Consider the following 20,011-nt stretch of genomic DNA (forward strand, 5'->3'; position numbering starts at 1 on the left):
CTTATAGGACCTGTTACTTTAGGTGGACAACCATGTCTAGTTGTCATACTCAGCGGTATTGAACAGTGGTCTGTGAGATGTTCAAAGCTTGGAATGTTGTTTGTATTATAATCCTGCTTTAAACACTTTCAAAGCTTTCTCCCTGGTCTTTCTGCTGTGTTCTTTGGTCTTCATGATGCTGTTTGTTTGCTACTGTTCTCTAACAAACCTTTGAGGCCTTCATAGAACACCCGGATCTAAGACTGAGATTCTGTTACACACAGGTAGACTATACTGATTAATTAAGTGACTTTTAAATGCAGTTTTTGCACTGGATTTTATTTATGGGTATCAGAATAAGGGGGAATGAATGCATTGCATTTATTACTTGTAACACATTTTGAAACTCATGAATTGCTTCTCTCCACTTCAACATTATGTGCTACCTTATGCTGGTCTATCACATAAAATCCCGTTAACATTATACATTGAGGCTCCTGTAGCGAGGTAACTATATTATTTATAGCATCAACTTACTTTACTTAAATCTGGTTTTATGAGTTCTGCCTGTTTTGTTTACACCATTTTATTTTTAAAATATCCGGCTCAACCACTAGCTTGTTGTGGTGCCTCATCATATGTTTTAGAGACTTCTAAGTATGTCTACTACATTTAACTTTGGCAAATGGCCACATGTCTATGAGGCTTTTTTGGTGGTGTGCTGCTCTTTGACCAGAGGGGATAATTCAAACACAGCGGTAAGAGGGTTTACCTCTAACAACTCTGGAAAAGGGCTTTAATTCTTGTTTGAATAAAAGCCAAATGACACATAAAACTCTTCCCTAAGGGTGAAAACCACGACAAAGCAGTTGAAGAAGAGCATCACTTCAGTGCTGTACTGCAGAATCTAGGCCACTACTGGGGGCTGGGAAGTGTGTGTTACATGGTCTGGTGCCTCCATAGCTTTTACAAAGTCTAACAATGGCTGCATTCAGCATGACTGTGGTTGTGAGGCTGGGACAGTCGCCTTTCAGCCGTCTCCTTGTTTCACACTGCTGGAACTGGCACTCGCTTCTCCCGTTTCTCGAAAGACATTAGTTTTAGCCTGAAACTCTTCTGTAAACTGTAGACTGTGTAAAAGTCAGCTATGTATGAGAAAAAAAAAAAACATTTTTGGTTGTGCTGAGACAATCTGAAAAGTATGAAATTATGGAATTACTTTATTTTTCATACTTTTGGCAAAACTTAATTTATTTGCTTTTTTGTGTTGATGAAATTTGAATGATCTCCATAGAAAAAGGTTCTGGGAAAAGCGAGATTAGAGAATAGCAGCATTTACTATGTGGGACAAATATATGGTGACGTAAACAATGTGAAGCCAAAGCAATGTATCCTGACACATCCTGTCCTCTCTGTCTGCTAAGCAGCCCCTATCAAATATTATAAAATGAACAATTATGCATGTTCTCAAAGTATAAAGTCTTTTTATGAGACTACTGGCAAGTAATATATGTGACAAGCAATATGCTTGTTAAGCAGCCCACACCATTCTGGCTGCCTGAGCAGATATCCTGACTAATTAAGCAGCTAATATAAGCTTGTTATTCTTACTCTATTAAGACCAGAACATCAAAAAGGGACCCTATTCTCCGGGGACTTCTAAATTTAATGACTGTTTATTCTGAAATCAAAATAAAAAACAAAATGTTAGAGATAACATTAGTATAATTGTAATAACCAATTTAATATTTTTATATGGAGACATTAAGAGTAACTGATATTTATGCGGTTTCAGTAAAAGTAATTGCTCCATTTTGAATTTCTCTGTTTGAAGTTAAGATACAGTGAAACAGTAATAATTTTATTCAAGGCTATCTTGCTTTTATAATCTCACTAGCCCATGCCTACTGGGAGACAACCCTTGTTTCGCATTACATAAAGCCAGTACTTTAACTTTAAATTCAATTTACTCTACATTCCTTTAGAACTTTATTTTAAAAGAGCTACATTCAGCTTAGCCTCCAGATGTTTTTTGTTAATTAAGCTCTTTTATGTTCTTTATGCTTCATCCAGTTTAATAACTGGCTAAAGCAGCCAGTTTTACCGTTTTTTAAATTTATTGTTTCATTTTTCTCCTCAGAGTTCATCAGATCAGTGTCTGAACCGAACATCCTGTTACAACCATGCCTTCCATATAAAAAAAAAAATACCAAGACAATGAATAGATTAGCTCTCACCCTAACAGACCCTGAAGTAGACCCCAACTTTGCAGGGAGCAACAGAAAATCCCTTAAAGTTTAGGATGATATAAAATGGGGAGAAGGCCAATAAGACAAGAGAAAATAGTAATTCTATCAGTTGACTTTAATAAATATATTTTATACCTGCGAAAAATGTCTGTAGTTGCCCTAGCTGCCCTGGTCTTGATTAAATTTGTGGTTAATGTAATGTTTTAAAGAGCAAACATGATCTATGTAGAATAGCAAGGTCTAGTTTATGTGCACCTAAAAGACTAATTTATAGTCCAGCTTGTAATGTACTGCTGGAGCAAGAAGCAACAATATTATCTAAAACAACTCTTGGTCTGCATTTTATGGTATCATTTTATGGTAAAAAAAATGTAAGGTTTGATCCTAGCTTCAGTAGTATCTACAGGACTAATTAAATAGGGATTAGACTGCAAGTCTTGCTATTTATCCATTGCTTTGTTATTAGGTGTATAGGTCTATAACTGTATGCTGCGGTGGCCAGTTGGTAGCACTGTTGCCTTGCAGCAAGAAGGTCCTTGGTTCGACTCCCGGCCAGGGGTCTTTCTGCAGGGAGTGTGCATGTTCCCCCCGTGCTTGTGTGGGTTCTCTCTGGGTACTCTGGCTTCCTCCCACAGTCCAAAAACATGACTGTTAGGTTAATTGTGAATGGGTGTGTGCATGGTTGTTTGTCCTGTGTGTGTCCTGCAGTGGACTGTCGACCTGTCCAGGGAGTACCCCGCCTCATAGACTGCTGGAGACTGTCAGCTCCCCCATGACCCTGAAAGGAAGAAGCGGGTGGGAAAATGGATGGACAGATGGAGATTTAAGTTGCTCTGTCTGAAAAAACATCTGAAATCATCCAGCATTAATTTTTCTTCTATTAATATTTATAGATTTTATGTTTGAAATAAAGATTTCATTCATTCATCCATTATTCATACAACCATCTTCATTTTTATTTTTTTTCTTCAGAGCCAGCTAAGTGTTGAAAAACAGTGACACAAAGGGAAAAAAACAGGTTACTACATTAGAAGTCCTGTTTCTGGGCTGTAGAGGATCCCATCCTAGCATTGCAGAGACAGGGCACCTCTAACCTGTAAACCACACAACAGAACACTGCAGCTTTCCCTTCATATGTCTCCTAAGGAACAGTGTGCCATATCATCTCTACCCTTACACAATTATCTTCAATGCATTTGTCTGCCTGGGATTTTCAGTTGATACTCTGTTCAAAGTATCTGCAGTATTTTAATTAGAACCCATATGATTGTTATAATGAGCATGAATTACTAAGCCAGTAATTGTTGGACCTTTTTTATAAATACTGTCTGACACCCAGTAGCTAAAATAGATTGTTGAAGTGTATGCTGGGTAGTAGCATGAGCCAGGCTTCTTCACTTGACTGGAACAAAAGGAGGGATCTTCATTTTCTTACAAATCCATGGACGCACGGGTCATGTTGAATCAGATTAGGAGAGACTTAAATAGCTCCTTCTGTTCTTTTAATAATGCATGGTGTGGCATTAGTGTAGCTGGCAGACAAAATGCAACATGTTATATCAGTATAATGCCCATGCATGAGAGCACAGATGTGATATGTTAAGAGCATCTGCACAAGATGAATGGACTGACAGTGATCTATATTAATAAATATCAGGAAAAGCATTAAAAATAATCATTTGTCACTTAAAGGTTACAATGTCAGCTTGTAAATCTTATAACATTAGGGAAAGGGGTGTCTAGACTTCAAATATGTTTAAATCCACAACACCCAATATCTAATGAAGCTAATAATGCACATTTATTATTGTCGTATTAATTGGTTCTACTTGCTGCAGATCTGAGTTTAATTAGTTGTTGAATGTGACGGATGATGACAAGCGAAGGATGTTTCTGCTGTTGCCCGCACATATTTTTGCTCTGTTGTGGTGCTGGATGTGTTTACAAGCCAAAACAAATGCCAATTACTAAATACCCAAAACCAATTCTTTGCTTGTAACACATAACATTTAAAGACAAATATGAATAAAAACAATTGAGCCTCACACCAGCTGCGCCCTTGGTAGATTTTACTGTGTTCCTTAAACAGAAGTGTTGTAGTAAAAGCAGGAGAGTATGCATTTACTGTATGACATTCATCTGTGTAAATCAACATCTAAATACCTCCAGCATTTTTCAACATGGTGAACATTACTGACTCATTCCCTGTTTATATTCAAAACTTATTGAGAGCCTGTTCCAGTTACAGGTTTGTTTCTTCTTGGAGTTGCCATTATCCCCTTTAAAATAAAATTATCATGCTGTGTAGCAATACTTCTGCTGGGACCAGTTTTTTTTTTAAAGGCTTTCCTTTCCTTTCCTTCATTTTTCGCATAACCATCAAACTAACAGCTGAGCTGTGGCTGTATTCCAGGTTCTGAATGCACCCAAAGCAGTGTATTTCTGCCACCAAGTGAGTCCATTTCTAAGCATTCAAATATAGACCCAAGAAGAGCACTTGAGAGTGTGTGTATGTTTTCAAACCCCCAGTAGGTTGTGGCAGATGGCCGCTTACACTTAGTTAGGTTCTGGCTCTGCTGGAGGTTTCGTCCTGTTAAAGGGGAGATTTACTTTCCACTTTCGCTACATGTATGCTCAGTATGAGGGATTGCTGCAAAGTCAACAACACAATGCAAGCAACTGTCCACTGTCGCTACATGCTCTTTCAGGAGGAGTGAATGCTGCAAGTCAGTGACTTGTTGCAATCTGCTGGGTTTCCTTATATAGATTTGAATAATAAACTGAACTTGACTGCATAATTTGATAACTAGGATCAATTTGGAATGTATGCACTTGACTTGGAATCTGTCTGTATGATTGGCTTAAATTGCGTCTTTGTTTTCGCAAAGTGTCTTGAGACGACGTGTTGTGAATTGAAGCTATCAGCCTGCCAGGGCTTTGAAGTAAATCCTGATTACAGACAAAAACATGTGGGGACACTTTTTAGGGTTAAGTTCAGACTTTCAGTTTTGTGTGTATTTTCACAGGAAAACACAAAGCTATGTAAATGAGAGGGACCTTAAATTCTGTCCTTATGATACAGTACAATTAACAACATAATAAGAAAGATAAAGTCAAATGACAAATTTTCAACAGATAGACATAAAAACTTGGTTTATTTCAAGACACCAAATTTAGTTTAGCATTTCATATGGTGATCTACAGACAATTTATTTTGAATCTTTGTGAACTGAACTGTGAATTGGTTTTGATGAAGTGGAAATTGGGATGGACCTGCCAACTGAACAAGGTGATATAATATTCCCACAACCTGGATCACTACTCAAAAGAGGTATAATTACAAACCAGAAAAAGGTTTTTGACCTATAGATTATCAAACACCTTTGCCTTCAAAACAAATACAGAGGAGGGACTGATGCTATTTCAAATGGGTGAGAGGCGGGGTTCACCCTGGACAGGTCACCACTCTATCACAGGGCAACACAGAGACACATAAGAGAGACAACTATGCACACACTCATACCAAGAACGCATTTAGAGTAACTAATTACCCAGTCAAGTTTTATGGACTGTGGGAGGAAGCCAGAGTACTCGGTAAAACACACACACATGCACAGAAAGAACATATAAACTCCATACAATAAGACATCAGACAGCATTTGAACTCAGGCCCCAAAGCATCAGTGGTAATCACTATTTGACCGTGCAGCACAAAGAACATAACTCTAAACAGATTGGATGAAGCAGCAGCCTTCCACATGTGAAACAACAGTGCTGATTACAGTGCATTCTGAATGTAACTTCAGTGGCTTTTTTTTCTTGTTAGTGACTTTATTAATAAAAAATTCCTAGAGGCAATATTGAATTTCCTTTTTACGGATCTTTTGCCTCATATAATTATATATAAAGTCAATTTTGTTCTGTACCAACAATTTTTGTCTTTTATGTTACCAGCCTTACCTGTCTGCTTTCTTCCCCTTAATCTGATTTTAACACTTCTTGGGAAATAAATGTCACCACTGCTACTCCTGTGAGCCTGGCTGTCAGCTTTCTTGTGACAGTAAAAGGCAGTCAGAGCATGGGCTTCATGCCTCTCTCTCAGCTTGTAATTGCTTCATTAGAGCTTCTGCTGCATCTCTGCCTTGTAGCTTGGGAGATTTAATAAGAGCGGAGAAGTAGCTTGCAGACTCCTCTGTCTGGGCTGCTGGGTTATTGCTGTGGAATTTCTTATAACATGAAGACAGAAAGTCAAAGAACATCAAATTAGGTACACTCCTGGATTCTTTCACTGAGCACAAGCATCAAATAGAGTTCTCTCAGAGCCTTTAGATTAAAGATACATTTCAAGCTCGTACTGAGACTGCAAAGCAAAGCAAGCAAAAAAAAAAAAAAAACAAGGAGCAGATGCACACAGCTATTTGCAAGTGTTGGCAAACCTGGGTTTGCGTCTCCTAATTCTGAAAGTAGATGTAAAGTCAGATCCGCTCTAAAGATTGGTCTCCAAGCAAGCAGGGTCACTCTATGTTGATACAGATGGCCCATATTTAAATGGGGCATTATGCAAGCATTTAGGATAAAAACATCCAAGTTTGTGAATATCTATGAACATGTTGCTGGTTTTACAAAAACAGGTCTGAGATCTGATTCTTTTTTTCTAGTAAAGGCGGTCTGATATGTGCACAAATATGTTTCTATTCAAAGAACTTGTCTAAATTGTGTTAAAAATCTTTTCTTTTTTTGTTGTTGCTATTTTTAATATTCGGAAGCCTTTTGATCGCAGAACGTTCCAACAGATGCTTTCCATGCTGAGTTTAATACATAGAGTCAGAATAAATTAACTTTGTGAAATTATCAGTTTGTGTTGCTGTGTATCTTGGGTTAGGCCCACAGAGAACTGTTACATTGAGGGTGGGAAGATGGGGGCACAAGGAGATTGGGGAGGGTCGCCGACAGAAATAGCAAGTGAGTACACAGTCAGCACACCGCAATGGAAATGAAACAACCGTTCTTTAGTTATTAAGTGAAAATAAATTGATGCACTCCTGCACAACCATTCTCTTTTGTTCTAGCATGACAATAATCTGAGGATTCAGGATTCAAGGATTCAATAAAATCTCAAAAGAGAACATGGAAATACGTTTTTGACCAAGCTAAATTCGAACTCAAGGCTGCAGGAAACCTTTGCTTTATTTTGAGCAACGAATTCAACTAGAGAGTAACTCTCAGTAGGAAGTGAATGAACAAAGACAGAAAACCGTGTTAGACAATGATTTCTACTTTGGTTGTTTATCTTCTAATTAAAACCTACCCCAAACATCTGAAGTTGAGACATGCTGGATTACAGCAGCCTACAAAAGCTCATACTAGTGATAGATCATAGAAATAAATTCTTATTTGTTACAACCATTGCAGTCTCTTCAAAGAAAGTTATCACCTTTATGCAGAAATGTCAGAGTGTTGGCTGTAATAAGATGAAGGATCTACTGCTGGAATTAAACATCTCAACAGAAAAGAAAAGATGAAATTGTAAGACACATAAATAAGTTTCAAATTATAAGGTATACTCTGGATTTATCTGGGATCTATTGGGATTATAAATGTGTATTGACATGATAGAGGATTTGCAATGCTCTCAGAAAGAATCTCCTGCAGGATACTGAGACCAGAGCTTAGACTGAACACAAGTATGAAGGGTGCTGCCACACAGAATCTACAGTAAGACTTTACTAAATATAGCCAAACAACATGGGGGGATGGTGAAGGCTGATGACTGAGTGTTTGACCAGAGGAGGAGTGTGGATAAACATAATTATGAGTACAACGCTGCTGAAGAGAAGGTGGTTTGCTTGCAATGATGTATGCATGCATTCAAATATTCCTTTAAAAAGAACATGCGTTCTTGTGAGCATTTTTCTGTCATTTCTGCATCAGTCATACTCACGTGATGACCAACGAGGTGGAGAACAGCAATGTTCCCAGCAGCCCACGCCGGCAGTCCGCGTTCTTCCTCTGGCGTTGGTGCATCTCACCACCACAGTTGTCGCAGCAGCGGCACATGCAGAACAAGAGCCCCACAATTGGCACGAGAATGGCAAACAGCAGGCCCACTGCTGCACATATGAGGAAGCCTATCTCATAGTAGATGGCCTGGGGTCAGCGGAGGAAGAATGAGAGGAAAAATGATGAGAATCATTAGAAATGTAAGGTGAAGGGGGATTAAAATCAGATGTTTTGGGTTGGGAGAGTTTGGAGGTGAGGAAAAGAAGAAAGGAGAGATTAATGAAGGCAACAAGGATGAGAAGAAAGGACACACAAGGAGGCCAAGGATAAAGTGAGCAACAACTCTAAAAATATCTATTATGTCCCAGAGCTGTAAAATCTACTGCTGTCCTATAGATATGTACATAAACAATAAACACAATGCATAACACTTAAATAGTCCTAGCTAATCTGATTAAGGATTTTAATTACATAATTTAAACAAACAAATGTTTCCATGAGATTATCATTCTTACATTCTTTGATAAAGAATAGAATAGAAATTTCTTTTATTGTGCCACAGTGGGGAAATTCAGGTGTACCAGGTAAAGATTAAAAGTGTAATAAAGAAATCTGAAATATGGCTAAAATTAAAGAAGTATAGATCAATGAGCCAGAGATTATAATTGGATAATTTTCCCACTTACTGGTTTTGATTGGTAAACGACAGGACAAATACAGAAATATCCGATTTTTTTTCTTATACCTTAAATGCATCAAAGTTAAGAATCCCAATCACCAACTAACAACACGTACATGGTTGTTTGTTTTTTTGTAGTTTAACAAAGATCTGATAAAGATTAGGGCTACATATCCAACACAAATAATTGCTTCATATTCTGGTGGATTCAAAACAACTGTAAATGAACCTGAAGCACATTTTTTCCTCTTTTATTTCTTATAATCCTTCTGTAGTCCTTAAAATAAACACAACTGGCAGCTCATACATTAAAGAAAACTGGAACTTAACATTAGCTAGGAAAAGCCTGGTCAGTGCATCTCTATTAGAAAGCCCTCTGGGGTTTTGCATATATTTCAGACAATAGGGTTCTGAATAATAGCAGCATGCAGTATGAGTGATGATGGAGGAAACAGTCAAATGAATCTGACCTATCTGAGTTACCCTGCAGTGCTGTTTTTTAGTTGTTTCAATAGAAATTGATTAAAAAGTAGAAAAACACATTTTGAAGAAGCTCTTTAGACTGAACTTGAATTATAAAACAGATTTGTTTTTTGAAACAACACAAATGGACCCAAAACTGAGATGATTACCTGTTTCAGTGAGTTTCAACAGTTCACTAAATGAGCTGTGCCACTGAAAGGTTTAATTGATTAATAATATTGCTTTAAGCTGCAGAGAACCACTAAAAACCTGTAATTATTATTTGCTAGTTTCTGTCTTTTTTATGAATGTCATGTTTGTTCAAAACTTTAAAGCTGAAGTTTTGAGGCTGATATAGAAACTCAAATATTAAAAGCCAAATGGATCAATAAAAATCATCAAAATTCTATGCACCTGAAGACATTAGACAGTATCAGCAGGAGACTTTAGAGAAGTTGCTAAGGTTTATCACCTGTGTTACCACCACAGAACAGGAATGTTTCTATGATGTAAGTGAAATTTAATTCCAAAGAATTCAGTATCTTTATCTTCATTTGTATAGTTTCTTACTGAGAGTCTTTCTATTACAAAGTATTTTTAAATGGTAAATGGACTGAACTTATATAGCGCTTTTCCAGTCATACAGACCCCTCAAAGCACTTTACACTAGAGCCACATTCACCCAATTGCACTCACTAACACTCACACATTCATACACCGTTACGCAGATCGGTAGGCAACTTGAGGTTAAGTGCCTTGCCCAAGGGCACATCAGCATATGGCAGGAGGAAGCTGGAATCAAACCCACAACCTTCTGATTGCAAGACAACTACTCTTCCTACTGAGCCACAGTCGCCTAATATCACTAAGGCCAACCAGGACAAGGCTAATAAGGCTTGTGCTGGTGCTGGATTCTCATGCTATGCTAACCTTGATAACAAAAATATAGAATATACAGCAGCTAAGTTAAGTTGGTGTTTATTTCCTAGACAAGGGCAATACAAAGTGCTTCACATAAGATAAATAGGATGCAATAAAAACAACAAAACAAACCAGGAGAAATTGAATAATAAGCTTAACAAGACTAAGTTTTGAAAACAGAAAAAAATGGAAAAATTGTTTAGTTAACTGCGACATTATTTGTTGGAAGGAACATATTTAGTTGCTTTTGTGATGATCCCTTTTCTGGTCACAAGCATAACATTGACAATTTTCAACTGACTGACAGCATTAAGTATAAAAAAAAATCTTCGTATCTATGGGACATACTGCCAAAAAAAAAAAACCTCTGGCTTTAAAATGTGTTTAAAACACATGAATGACAGACAACTTAAATACGGGGAAACATTATGACACCAGACAACAGCTTATACAGTACAGATCAGAAGTTTAGACACACCTTCTCATTCAAAGAGTTTTCTTTATTTTCATGACTATGAATATTGTAGCTTCACACTGAAGGCATCAAAACTATGAATTAAGACATGTGGAATTATATACTGAACAAAAACGTGTGAAACAACTGAAAATATGTCTTATATTCTAGGTTCTTCAAAGTAGCCACCTTTTGCTTTGATTACTGCTCCACACACTCTTGGCATTCTGTTGATGAGCTTCAAGAGGTAGTCACCTGAAATGGTTTTCACTTCACAGGTGTGACCTGTCAGGTTTAATAAGTGGGATTTCAAGCCTTATAAATGGGGTTGGGACCATCAGTTGTGTTGTGCAGGAGGTGGATACAGTACACAGCTGATAGTCCTACTTAATAGACTGTTAGAATTTGTATTTTGGCAAGAAAAAAGCAGCTAAGTAAAGTAAAACGAGTGGCCATCATTACTTTAAGAAATGAAGGTCAGTCAGTCCGAACAATTGGGAAAACTTTGAAAGTGTCCTCAAGTGCCGTCGCAAAAACCATCAAGCGCTACAAAGAAACTGGCTCACATGAGGACCGCCCCAGGAAAGGAAGACCAAGAGTCACCTCTGCTGCGGACGATAAGTTCATCCGAGTCACCAGCCTCAGAAATCACAGGTTAACAGCAGCTCAGATTAGAGAACAGGTCAATGCCACACAGAGTTCTAGCAGCAGAAACATCTCTAGAACAACTGTTAAGAGGAGACTGTGTGAATCAGGCCTTCATGGTAAAATAGCTGCTAGGAAACCACTGCTGAGGACAGGCAACAAGCAGAAGAGACTTGTTTAGGCTAAAGAACACAAGGAATGGACATTAGACCAGTGGAAATCTGTGCTTTGGTCTGATGGGTCCAAGTTTGAGATCTTTGGTTCCAACCACCGTGTCTTTGTGCAGCGCAGAAGAGGTGAACGGATGGACTCTACATGCCTGGTTCCCACCGTGAAGCATGGAGGAGGAGGTGTGATGGTGTGGGGGTGCTTTGCTGGTGACACTGTTGGGGATTTATTCAAAATTGAAGGCATACTGAACCAGCATGGCTACCACAGCATCTTGCAGCAGCATGCTATTCCATCCGGTTTGCGTTTAGTTGGACCATCATTTATTTTTCAACAGGACAATGACCCCAAACAGACCTCCAGGCTGTGTAAGGGCTATTTGACCAAGAAGGAGAGTAATGGGGTGCTGCCCCAGATGACCTGGTCTCCACAGTCACCGGACCTGAACCCAATCCAGATGGTTTGGGGTGAGCTGGACCGCAGAGTGAAGGCAAAAGGGCCAACAAATGCTAAGCATCTCTGGGAACTCCTTCAAGACTGTTGGAAAACCATTTCAGGTGAAGCTCTTGAAGCTCATCAACAGAATGCCAAGAGTGTGCGGAGCAGTAATCAAAGCAAAAGGTGGCTACTTTGAAGAACCTAGAATATAAGACATATTTTCAGTTGTTTCACACTTTTTTGTTCAGTATATTATTCCACATGTGTTAATTCATAGTTTTGATGCCTTCAGTGTGAAGCTACAATATTCATAGTCATGAAAATAAAGAAAGCTCTTTGAATGAGAAGGTGTGTCCAAACCTTTGGTCTGTACTGTACATGGTACAGTTTTAATCTCATTACACACAAATACAACAACAATGTTGTTGTATTTTACCTTGTATGTGTAGGATTCTGTCCTATCTCTATGTGGTCACCTTGGAAACAGACACATCTCTCCATACAAAGCCTCAGTAATCCTGGAATTCAACTGAATATCATAAATATTCACGTTGACTAAACTACTGGGGCTGAAATGTTCTGTGTAGATCTTCTACCTCTTTTTGTCATGTGCTTCAGCATTTCCACAGGAGTCTGCTCCTAAAAAAACCTGCATTCATCAAAGGATTTGGAATTTGGCAAAACTGAAAAGGCTGTTGGTAATCCCTCTCAGCGGATGTAACTTTTAGCATGATGTTTTGTGGCTGCACAGTATGAAAAGAACAGACGGTTTTGCTCCCAATGGTCCTGAATAGCCAAACAGGTTTTCCTCTGATCTGCACTAATCTTTAAGCTTCATCAGCATAAATGTTGGACAACAAAAATAAGTAGCTTCTGAACTTGGCTCAGGAATATTCTTTTGTTCTCCAGAAAATATCTGTGTTAAAGAGGACATCTCAGATTTTTACAATGATTTACTTTAAAAGTGGGAGATTTTAAGATGCCTGTATTTAAAAAGATGCTGATAGTAAAAGTCCAATCATCTGTTTTTATCTGAAGCTACAAAAATGCGGAGGATTAAAGAATCAAGTCTTGCAAAAAGGAAATCGGACAGTACTAATGCTGGAGGTCAGAAGAGGAGAAAAAGATATGAGGCGTATGTGAGTTTAAATGTATGTGAGTCATTTAAAAGCCCCGATGTCAGCCTGCTGTCTGGGGTATTGTAGAAATTTAAATGCCCACATTGCCATTATGCTTCTGGGAACTGGTCATTATGGTGTGAATCTTCACAACAAAAGGTCAACCATGTATTTATGTTCCATCTCTTAGAGTGCCTGCATCTTTGACTATTTTTGGACTACAGTTTTGTCTTGGCAAGTGCCCAAAATAAAAAGGCGCCCTTCTAAAAAGAACAATGTGGATGATGGGGTGGCAGCATGTCTGACTGCTTAAGATGATGTAAGTTTGATTAAATGTAGTGTCAGCAGCAGGCATTAGAAATGCAAACAACCTACATAATGTGACTCTAAGCCTAATAGCTTAAGCCATTACTTGAGATACACCATGTTGTGAGTCCACCAAAGGAGAAGCCTTTTACTTCAGCATCTTTTTTTCCTTCTCAGTTTGTTGTTATAAGCACAGGCACCTGATCAATGGACCAATTACAGTTAGTGTTGCTCCATTTTTAAACGTTGGGAAGCAAATAAATAATTTTGTCCCCACCCCAAAAAACGATAAAAAAAAGTCCTTGATAGTCCTTATTTTACTTTTTTAACTAATAAACCAAAGATAAAAACGTCTTCTTGGTACCTTCTTGGTACTTTCTTGTTTACTCTGGAGTTGGTTTAGTCCAACTCATCCTGTGCACCAAAGTCTGCTTTGGAAATAAAATTATTTTCATAATAATCTAAGCTACACCTATGGAGAAAAAATGTAAAGGAACTGGATATGAATGAGTTCAGTTCATCTCGGTTACAGACAATGATCATTCAGAACCCAGTAGAAAGCTTTGTACAATATTGCACATTTTATGAAGAAAGCGATAACAATATTTCCATTTCCCTGCAGGCTACTCAGACCTGCTTAGCAGTGATGGTACTGTGTACACTTGAACTGAAACATGAAACATTAAACAAAATGAACCTTCCTCAGCATTCAGCTTCCTTGTGACAATTTCCATGGCTAAACCCACCAATAATCTTTAAATACGAGCAGCCAAGAATGACAAGAATAGAAAACGTTTTTGTTGGTGTCTTATCCTGTGGAACTATGAAGCATATAATACAAGGAAAACTGTTCTAATGTAAAATTATAACTATCAAACAAATGTAGCCTTACTTCTGTGAACAGGGATGAATTTTGGGGAGAACGCGTGGGGGAAGTAAGGTTGCACAGTATTATCTTTCAATGGTGATAACAAGGGTAAATATAGCAATGACGATATCAGATGCGATATATGCCTATTTTCTTTATTCCTATCTTTCTTGTGCTTCCATCACTCTCTGACCTTTAGCATTTTTAGAAATGCTGTTCATGTCTGGTGTCAGTGTGATGGCCACACCTGCAGCCAAACAGTCGGCAACCACGTGCAGCAACACCTTTTCACTTTGAGTTTCTTTGTAGATATAGGTTTGTTGTGTATTTCCATTTGTTTGGCAACACTAAAATACATTAGTTCTAACTGTAGCGCACACATTTAACTAACTTATACATTTCATTCTGTCAAACATCTTTTAATATTTGTGGTGTTTTCCTGCTTTGCCAGTGCTGTGGGGAGGGTTTTTGGGGCTAAGAGCTGAAACTATGGAGGACAAAAAAAGATGGAATCTGACTGGCACACTGATGCAGAAAGTGTTGATTGGGTGACACCATGCAGATCTCCACCATGGGGGAAGACCATGGAGTCACTTTTTCTGGCATAAGGTCTTTCCTTTTTGATTTTCTTATTTGGTTAATTTTATTTTTAGTTATTAGCTTTTAAGTGGATTCTTGCCCTAACTGTGTGTTCAGTCCCTTTTTACTAAATTAATAAGTAGATGTTCCCTTTTTCTCCTGCCATGTGGGTCAGTCTGGTCTGATCAGCCAGTATTTAAGCCCCCTTTGTTTGTTGTGTGTCAGGTCAGTTCATTATGTTTGAATAGTTAGTTTGAGGTCATATTATGTTATGACTTGAGTTTAGTCTCTTCATTTGACCTCTTTTCAGGGCTCTGTATAAATCGTTTCAGTTTTGTTACTTTGGGGAAATAAAACCCACTTTTTTGGAAAATTACTACTGTGTCCTCATGCTTAACCAGCTCGGTCCCTGACACTGACCATTTGCTACCGAGAGACTCAACCGGCCAACTGGCTAAATATTCAGTGGTATGTAAAATGCAAGTCCATAACATTTAGAATATATTAAACAGCAATTATTCAACTCCAAACAGATATAAATATTGCACACAACAATATAACTATTATAATATATTCACAACTCAGTACAGAGAGTGGACTCATGACTTTGTGGACAGGTGTTAGCGGAACCAGCTCCTGGTCAATGGGGGAAAACCAAAAGCTGGTGGATTTGAAGCGCAGACCCACCACACCAACACCGGTGAATATCCACAGAACTGACATTGAGATAGTGGACTGTTATAAGCACCTGAGTGTTTACCTGAACACTAAACTGGACTGGAATCACAACAGTGTTGCTCTTTAGAGGAAGGGTCAGAGCAGAGTCTACCTACCAAGGAGAATAGGATCTTTTGGAGTGCAGGGGGCTTTAAAACCATCACGGCTCCAAACAAGTTAAATGATTATTTACATCTCTGTTGTTATTTGCACAGTTGTTCCATTCAGTCTGAATATGCTTTTTCTAACACCTGTACAGTTTTTTTTTTTCTTATGTTTCATTTTTTTCATTTCTGTAGAGTCTCTTACTTATTAAATTGTATTTTTATATATTTGTTTACCATTTGCTCCTGGTACACCTGCATTTCAACACTGAGGAATAATAAAGGATACCTCTATTCTATTCTATTCTATTCTATTCATTGTGCAGCTCTAGTTGTAATTATATATTTCTGAATTTGATGCCTGCAATTATGAGTTAATTTACCAATTTAAAGTAAATCCAGATCCAAAATCTTCTGTAATACTGTTATAATTCTCAAGCTCACACAAGCAAAATTTGTATTTGTGTAGACATTAACAAATCCTTGTTTATTTATTAAAAAAGCTTAAGTTTATTTTTTTAAATCCAATAAAATATGAATTTCTTATAAGGCCTTTTCCACATCTTTACCAGGTGTGGTTGGCACTGTAAATGTGCTCTATTTGCACATGTTAAAATAAAGATGATCACAGTTTTTAACATTAATTATTATTATTATTAAACTTTATTTCACCTGGCATAACATTGCTAACATTGACAAGAACAATATCTTATTTACAATGTTAGCCTGAAAGTGCTTAAACACTTAAAAGGGAAAATGGGGAGAGGACAACAAATATTTACAAACATACAACAAGCACAACTGAGCACATACCTGATACTTAGTGTATGTCAGTGCTGTAGAAACTGTGCATTGTTAAAAGGGTTATTGCTAACACTAATAGGTGCAAAAAATGTTATGTCTGTGGTTTGGAGGAAAATCTGACCAGGTAACAGTCTGACAGTTGTGGGAATAAACTGGATTGTGTAACATGGTCTGATGAAAAAATACCAACAATGCTGTAACCAATAGGTGCTGCTTCAGAAAAAAAAAAAAAAACATTTCAGAATTTTAAACATGCAACTGATGCAAACCTGAAGCTCTGAAACCAACAATTAGGAGAAAAAAAAAAACTAAACAAAAATCCAAATCAACCTGTTTAGGTTATCCAGTACACATTGTTGTTCTTTTTGTGACCTAAAAAAGCATTTCTCTTTCTGAGACATGCTTTCAAAGGAGAGGGGAATGACAAACTGAGGAATGGGGTTTGAGGAATATGGGATGGCTATGTGAAAGTCACAGGGCTGCACAACTAATCACTGATGATTCTGTCATTTTTCAAATAATAGTTTAGAATTATTATGCTGTTTAGAACAAGAAAATGACAATCTCTGGTGTAATTGTACCACCCTAGTGACTAACAGAGGCATGATTAGACTGAAGATGGGTTGGAGAAAAAGCAGACTTTACCTGCAGGGTCAGCACTATATTCTCTGGCTGAGGGAAGCCAGATGAGATGAAGAGGACATGCAGAAGACACAGACAATGCAGCATCAAAGAAAGAGCAAAGCCACAAAACATAAACGTGATGAAAAAGACCAATAGAAAGAAAATGTCACATCAGGCATGCAAAAACATGGTTGCATATTGTAACAAAACACACATAGTGAAAAATGTTGTTTTTAAAATTCATTTAAATTTAATTCATTCAGAATTGGAATGTAAATTAATGTAATTAATATTTATGGAAAGGTTGCTCCCTAGCAGATGGACTGAACTAATATAGCACCTTTCCAGTAATACTGATCACTCAAAGCACACTAGAGCCACATTCACATTTATACACTGATGCCACATCAACATGTGGCAGGAGGAGGCTGGAATCAAACACACAACCCTCGGATTGCAAGACAACTACTCTTTTCACTGTGCCACAGTCAATAGGTGTATTCACTTCTGTTTACCAGTAAAACGTGTTGGCTGAGCTGATAAAAGGCTTGTGTGGGAGTATATTACTATCACTGATCAAGAGTAAATCATGTGAGAGCAATCCTCATAGCTGTCATGCTTAAATATTGTACTGATCCTTATACACTTTACATTTATTTACAGTTTGGATAAGATATGTAACTAATAACCCACTCACTCACTCACTCACCTTTTGATATTCTGTTTGAATGGCTCCAAACTTGTCCTTTGCCAGTTTGACAATAAGATCTGCAGTGGCACAGAGAAAAAGAAAAATTATTTTATTTTTGAGAAAACACCAGGAATGATAAATTCCTCGATCATCTTATTGTCCTAAAATGTCACTAAAAATACTTTCATACATTCTTTATTTCATTTAGTTTAAACAGGTGTGCTTTCATACGTTTCTTGTTATTTTCTATGATGTGTTGTGAGTTTCTTTAATAATTACGTCCTAGACACGTTGTTACATGTCTACATTTTGTTAGACTTCAAGACCGTGTACCTGCAATGAGATGCTGTACTAAAACTTGGACATCTTCTCCTTCATCTCTGATGTCCAAATGGCCCCTTTAATAAAGGTTTTTTTATTTTAACCATTTTTTCTAGCTCTGCTTTGCTTAAATTTAATTGTTTTTACTGTAAACACAAAATAAAAATAAAGACAACTCGACCGATGTGCATCAACAAAGAAAAATGTTGGTCCACCCCAACTCCAGTTTTCATATCTCAGCAGAAAAAAATGACAAATTGTTAAAAAAAATATTAGTGGTATTGCATCCCTTTGCCCACAGATAAGAAATCAAGATGTTTGTACAAGCTGGTTGATAATTCAAAAGTTTTTCATGTGAAATCAAGTTTACATTCTCTAAACATGCATGCAGTAAATAAGAAGCAAAAAACATACATAAGTAAAAACCAGGTGTCTAATATTTCTGTATAAGATGAATAATCCCTGAACGGCTGGTTAAAAAAACAAAACAAGAAGAAAACATTTGTTTAACGGTTGTAAGTCAGCCATTGTAAAAATATATATATATATGTTCTACAACATTTTATGTTATGTCAGTATAAATATTTATGGTGTGGGTATCATAACCCTCATATGTCCCTTGAGAATATTGTTCAGTTTTATAAACCTCTTTTGGTTTTGCATAATTATGGCTGTGTATAGAAATTGCATAAAACTTGGTCAGCTTGTGTATTTTGGGAGGCAATTTTGATTTTCATAATGTTTTCGTTTTTCATACAACTTTAAAGCTAAATAGAAAAATCTGTCCTTTTTGCATTTGAATCAATTTACATATGGTATAAAAAAGAAATCAACCTTTTCTATGCAAAACAAAATAAAAAGTTATCAGACTCAATATGGCTGCATATTTTTGATACTAAGAGGCTCTGGTAATATCCTCCCAAAGATTCTAGTTTACACATGCGTGGTTTTAATATAACAAAAAAAATTATTTTTGGGTAAAACCTGCATTTAAGGTGTGAGAAATGCCCCGAAGTTAAATATATTGATATTTGTTGATATATAATATATTATATGGCTTTAAAGGTGCATTTCCTATTTCCAAGGAGCACAATTGGAGAATAACATGAAGGGACCCCATAGGGTTAGGGGACGGAAGTTGTTAATTATGGTTTATAAAATATGCAACAGGTATATAGTTGGTACTACAGCTGGGGACTTTGCATGGTTCTTGAGTGTAGAATAAAATAAGTGGTAGATTGGATGAGACAGAAGACAAACCAAAAAAAAGAACAAAAAGGGATTGAATCAGAGCCCTGTGAGAGCATGCAGAGAAAATCAAGATATGGAATTAAGGTTGTAGTGAAAGAGAGAAAAACTGAGCAAAAACCAAAAGAAATATTCAACATCATCTGTATGTAAGAATAATGCACAAAGCACAGACAGACCAGAGAAAATCTATGCCCTCTACGTGATTGCCGGGTGACACAATGACATGACGTATTTGCTCTAAAATTAAAAATGTTGGATTTACATCTGTGTTTGTAAGTTAAGGTAATTCTTACTGACCTGAAAGCTTCTAAAGCCACAGATTGTTTTTCTTTTTTTACTTTTTATGTTACATAGCTTTCAAATGCAGTTCAGAGCTATCCTAAAACAGATGTGCAGCACCAATAATTGGGTTCGACTAGACAGTATGGATCTGAAGTAGTAGACAAGCAGAGCTTAGTTTGTTTCTTCTGGTTCATGCAAGCATCATTTCATCAAATTTATAAGGTCTTTGACTGTGGACACCTGCTAACAATAATGAGTGAAATTTGCTCTTGGATCTTTGCTGCTGTGCAAACATGAGATAAGGTTAAAGACAAAGGATAATGTTAGATGAACTCTTTCAACAGATCAAGT

At 37.2% G+C, this 20,011-nt stretch overlaps 1 protein-coding gene across 18 annotated transcripts in view; it reads right to left on the reverse strand.

The window, feature by feature from the left end:
- Positions 1-20,011, reverse strand: part of prom1a (prominin 1a) — a 103,970-nt gene that overhangs the window by 43,765 nt on the left and 40,194 nt on the right. For 13 of the 18 annotated variants that reach the window (XM_047353594.1, XM_047353587.1, XM_047353578.1 and 10 more), the window contains exons 2-4: positions 17,825-17,883; positions 17,137-17,163; positions 8,170-8,375 (exon numbers count right to left, since the gene is read on the reverse strand). In XM_047353594.1, the coding sequence (XP_047209550.1) occupies positions 8,170-8,375; positions 17,137-17,163; positions 17,825-17,883 (292 nt within the window). The remainder of the gene's footprint in view (positions 1-8,169; positions 8,376-17,136; positions 17,164-17,824; positions 17,884-20,011) is intronic. The other 5 variants (XM_047353582.1, XM_047353589.1, XM_047353593.1 and 2 more) reach the window with 1 other exon arrangement.

This window comes from Girardinichthys multiradiatus, chromosome 23 (assembly GCF_021462225.1).
Source record: "Girardinichthys multiradiatus isolate DD_20200921_A chromosome 23, DD_fGirMul_XY1, whole genome shotgun sequence".
In the NCBI taxonomy this organism is placed as follows: domain Eukaryota; kingdom Metazoa; phylum Chordata; class Actinopteri; order Cyprinodontiformes; family Goodeidae; genus Girardinichthys; species Girardinichthys multiradiatus.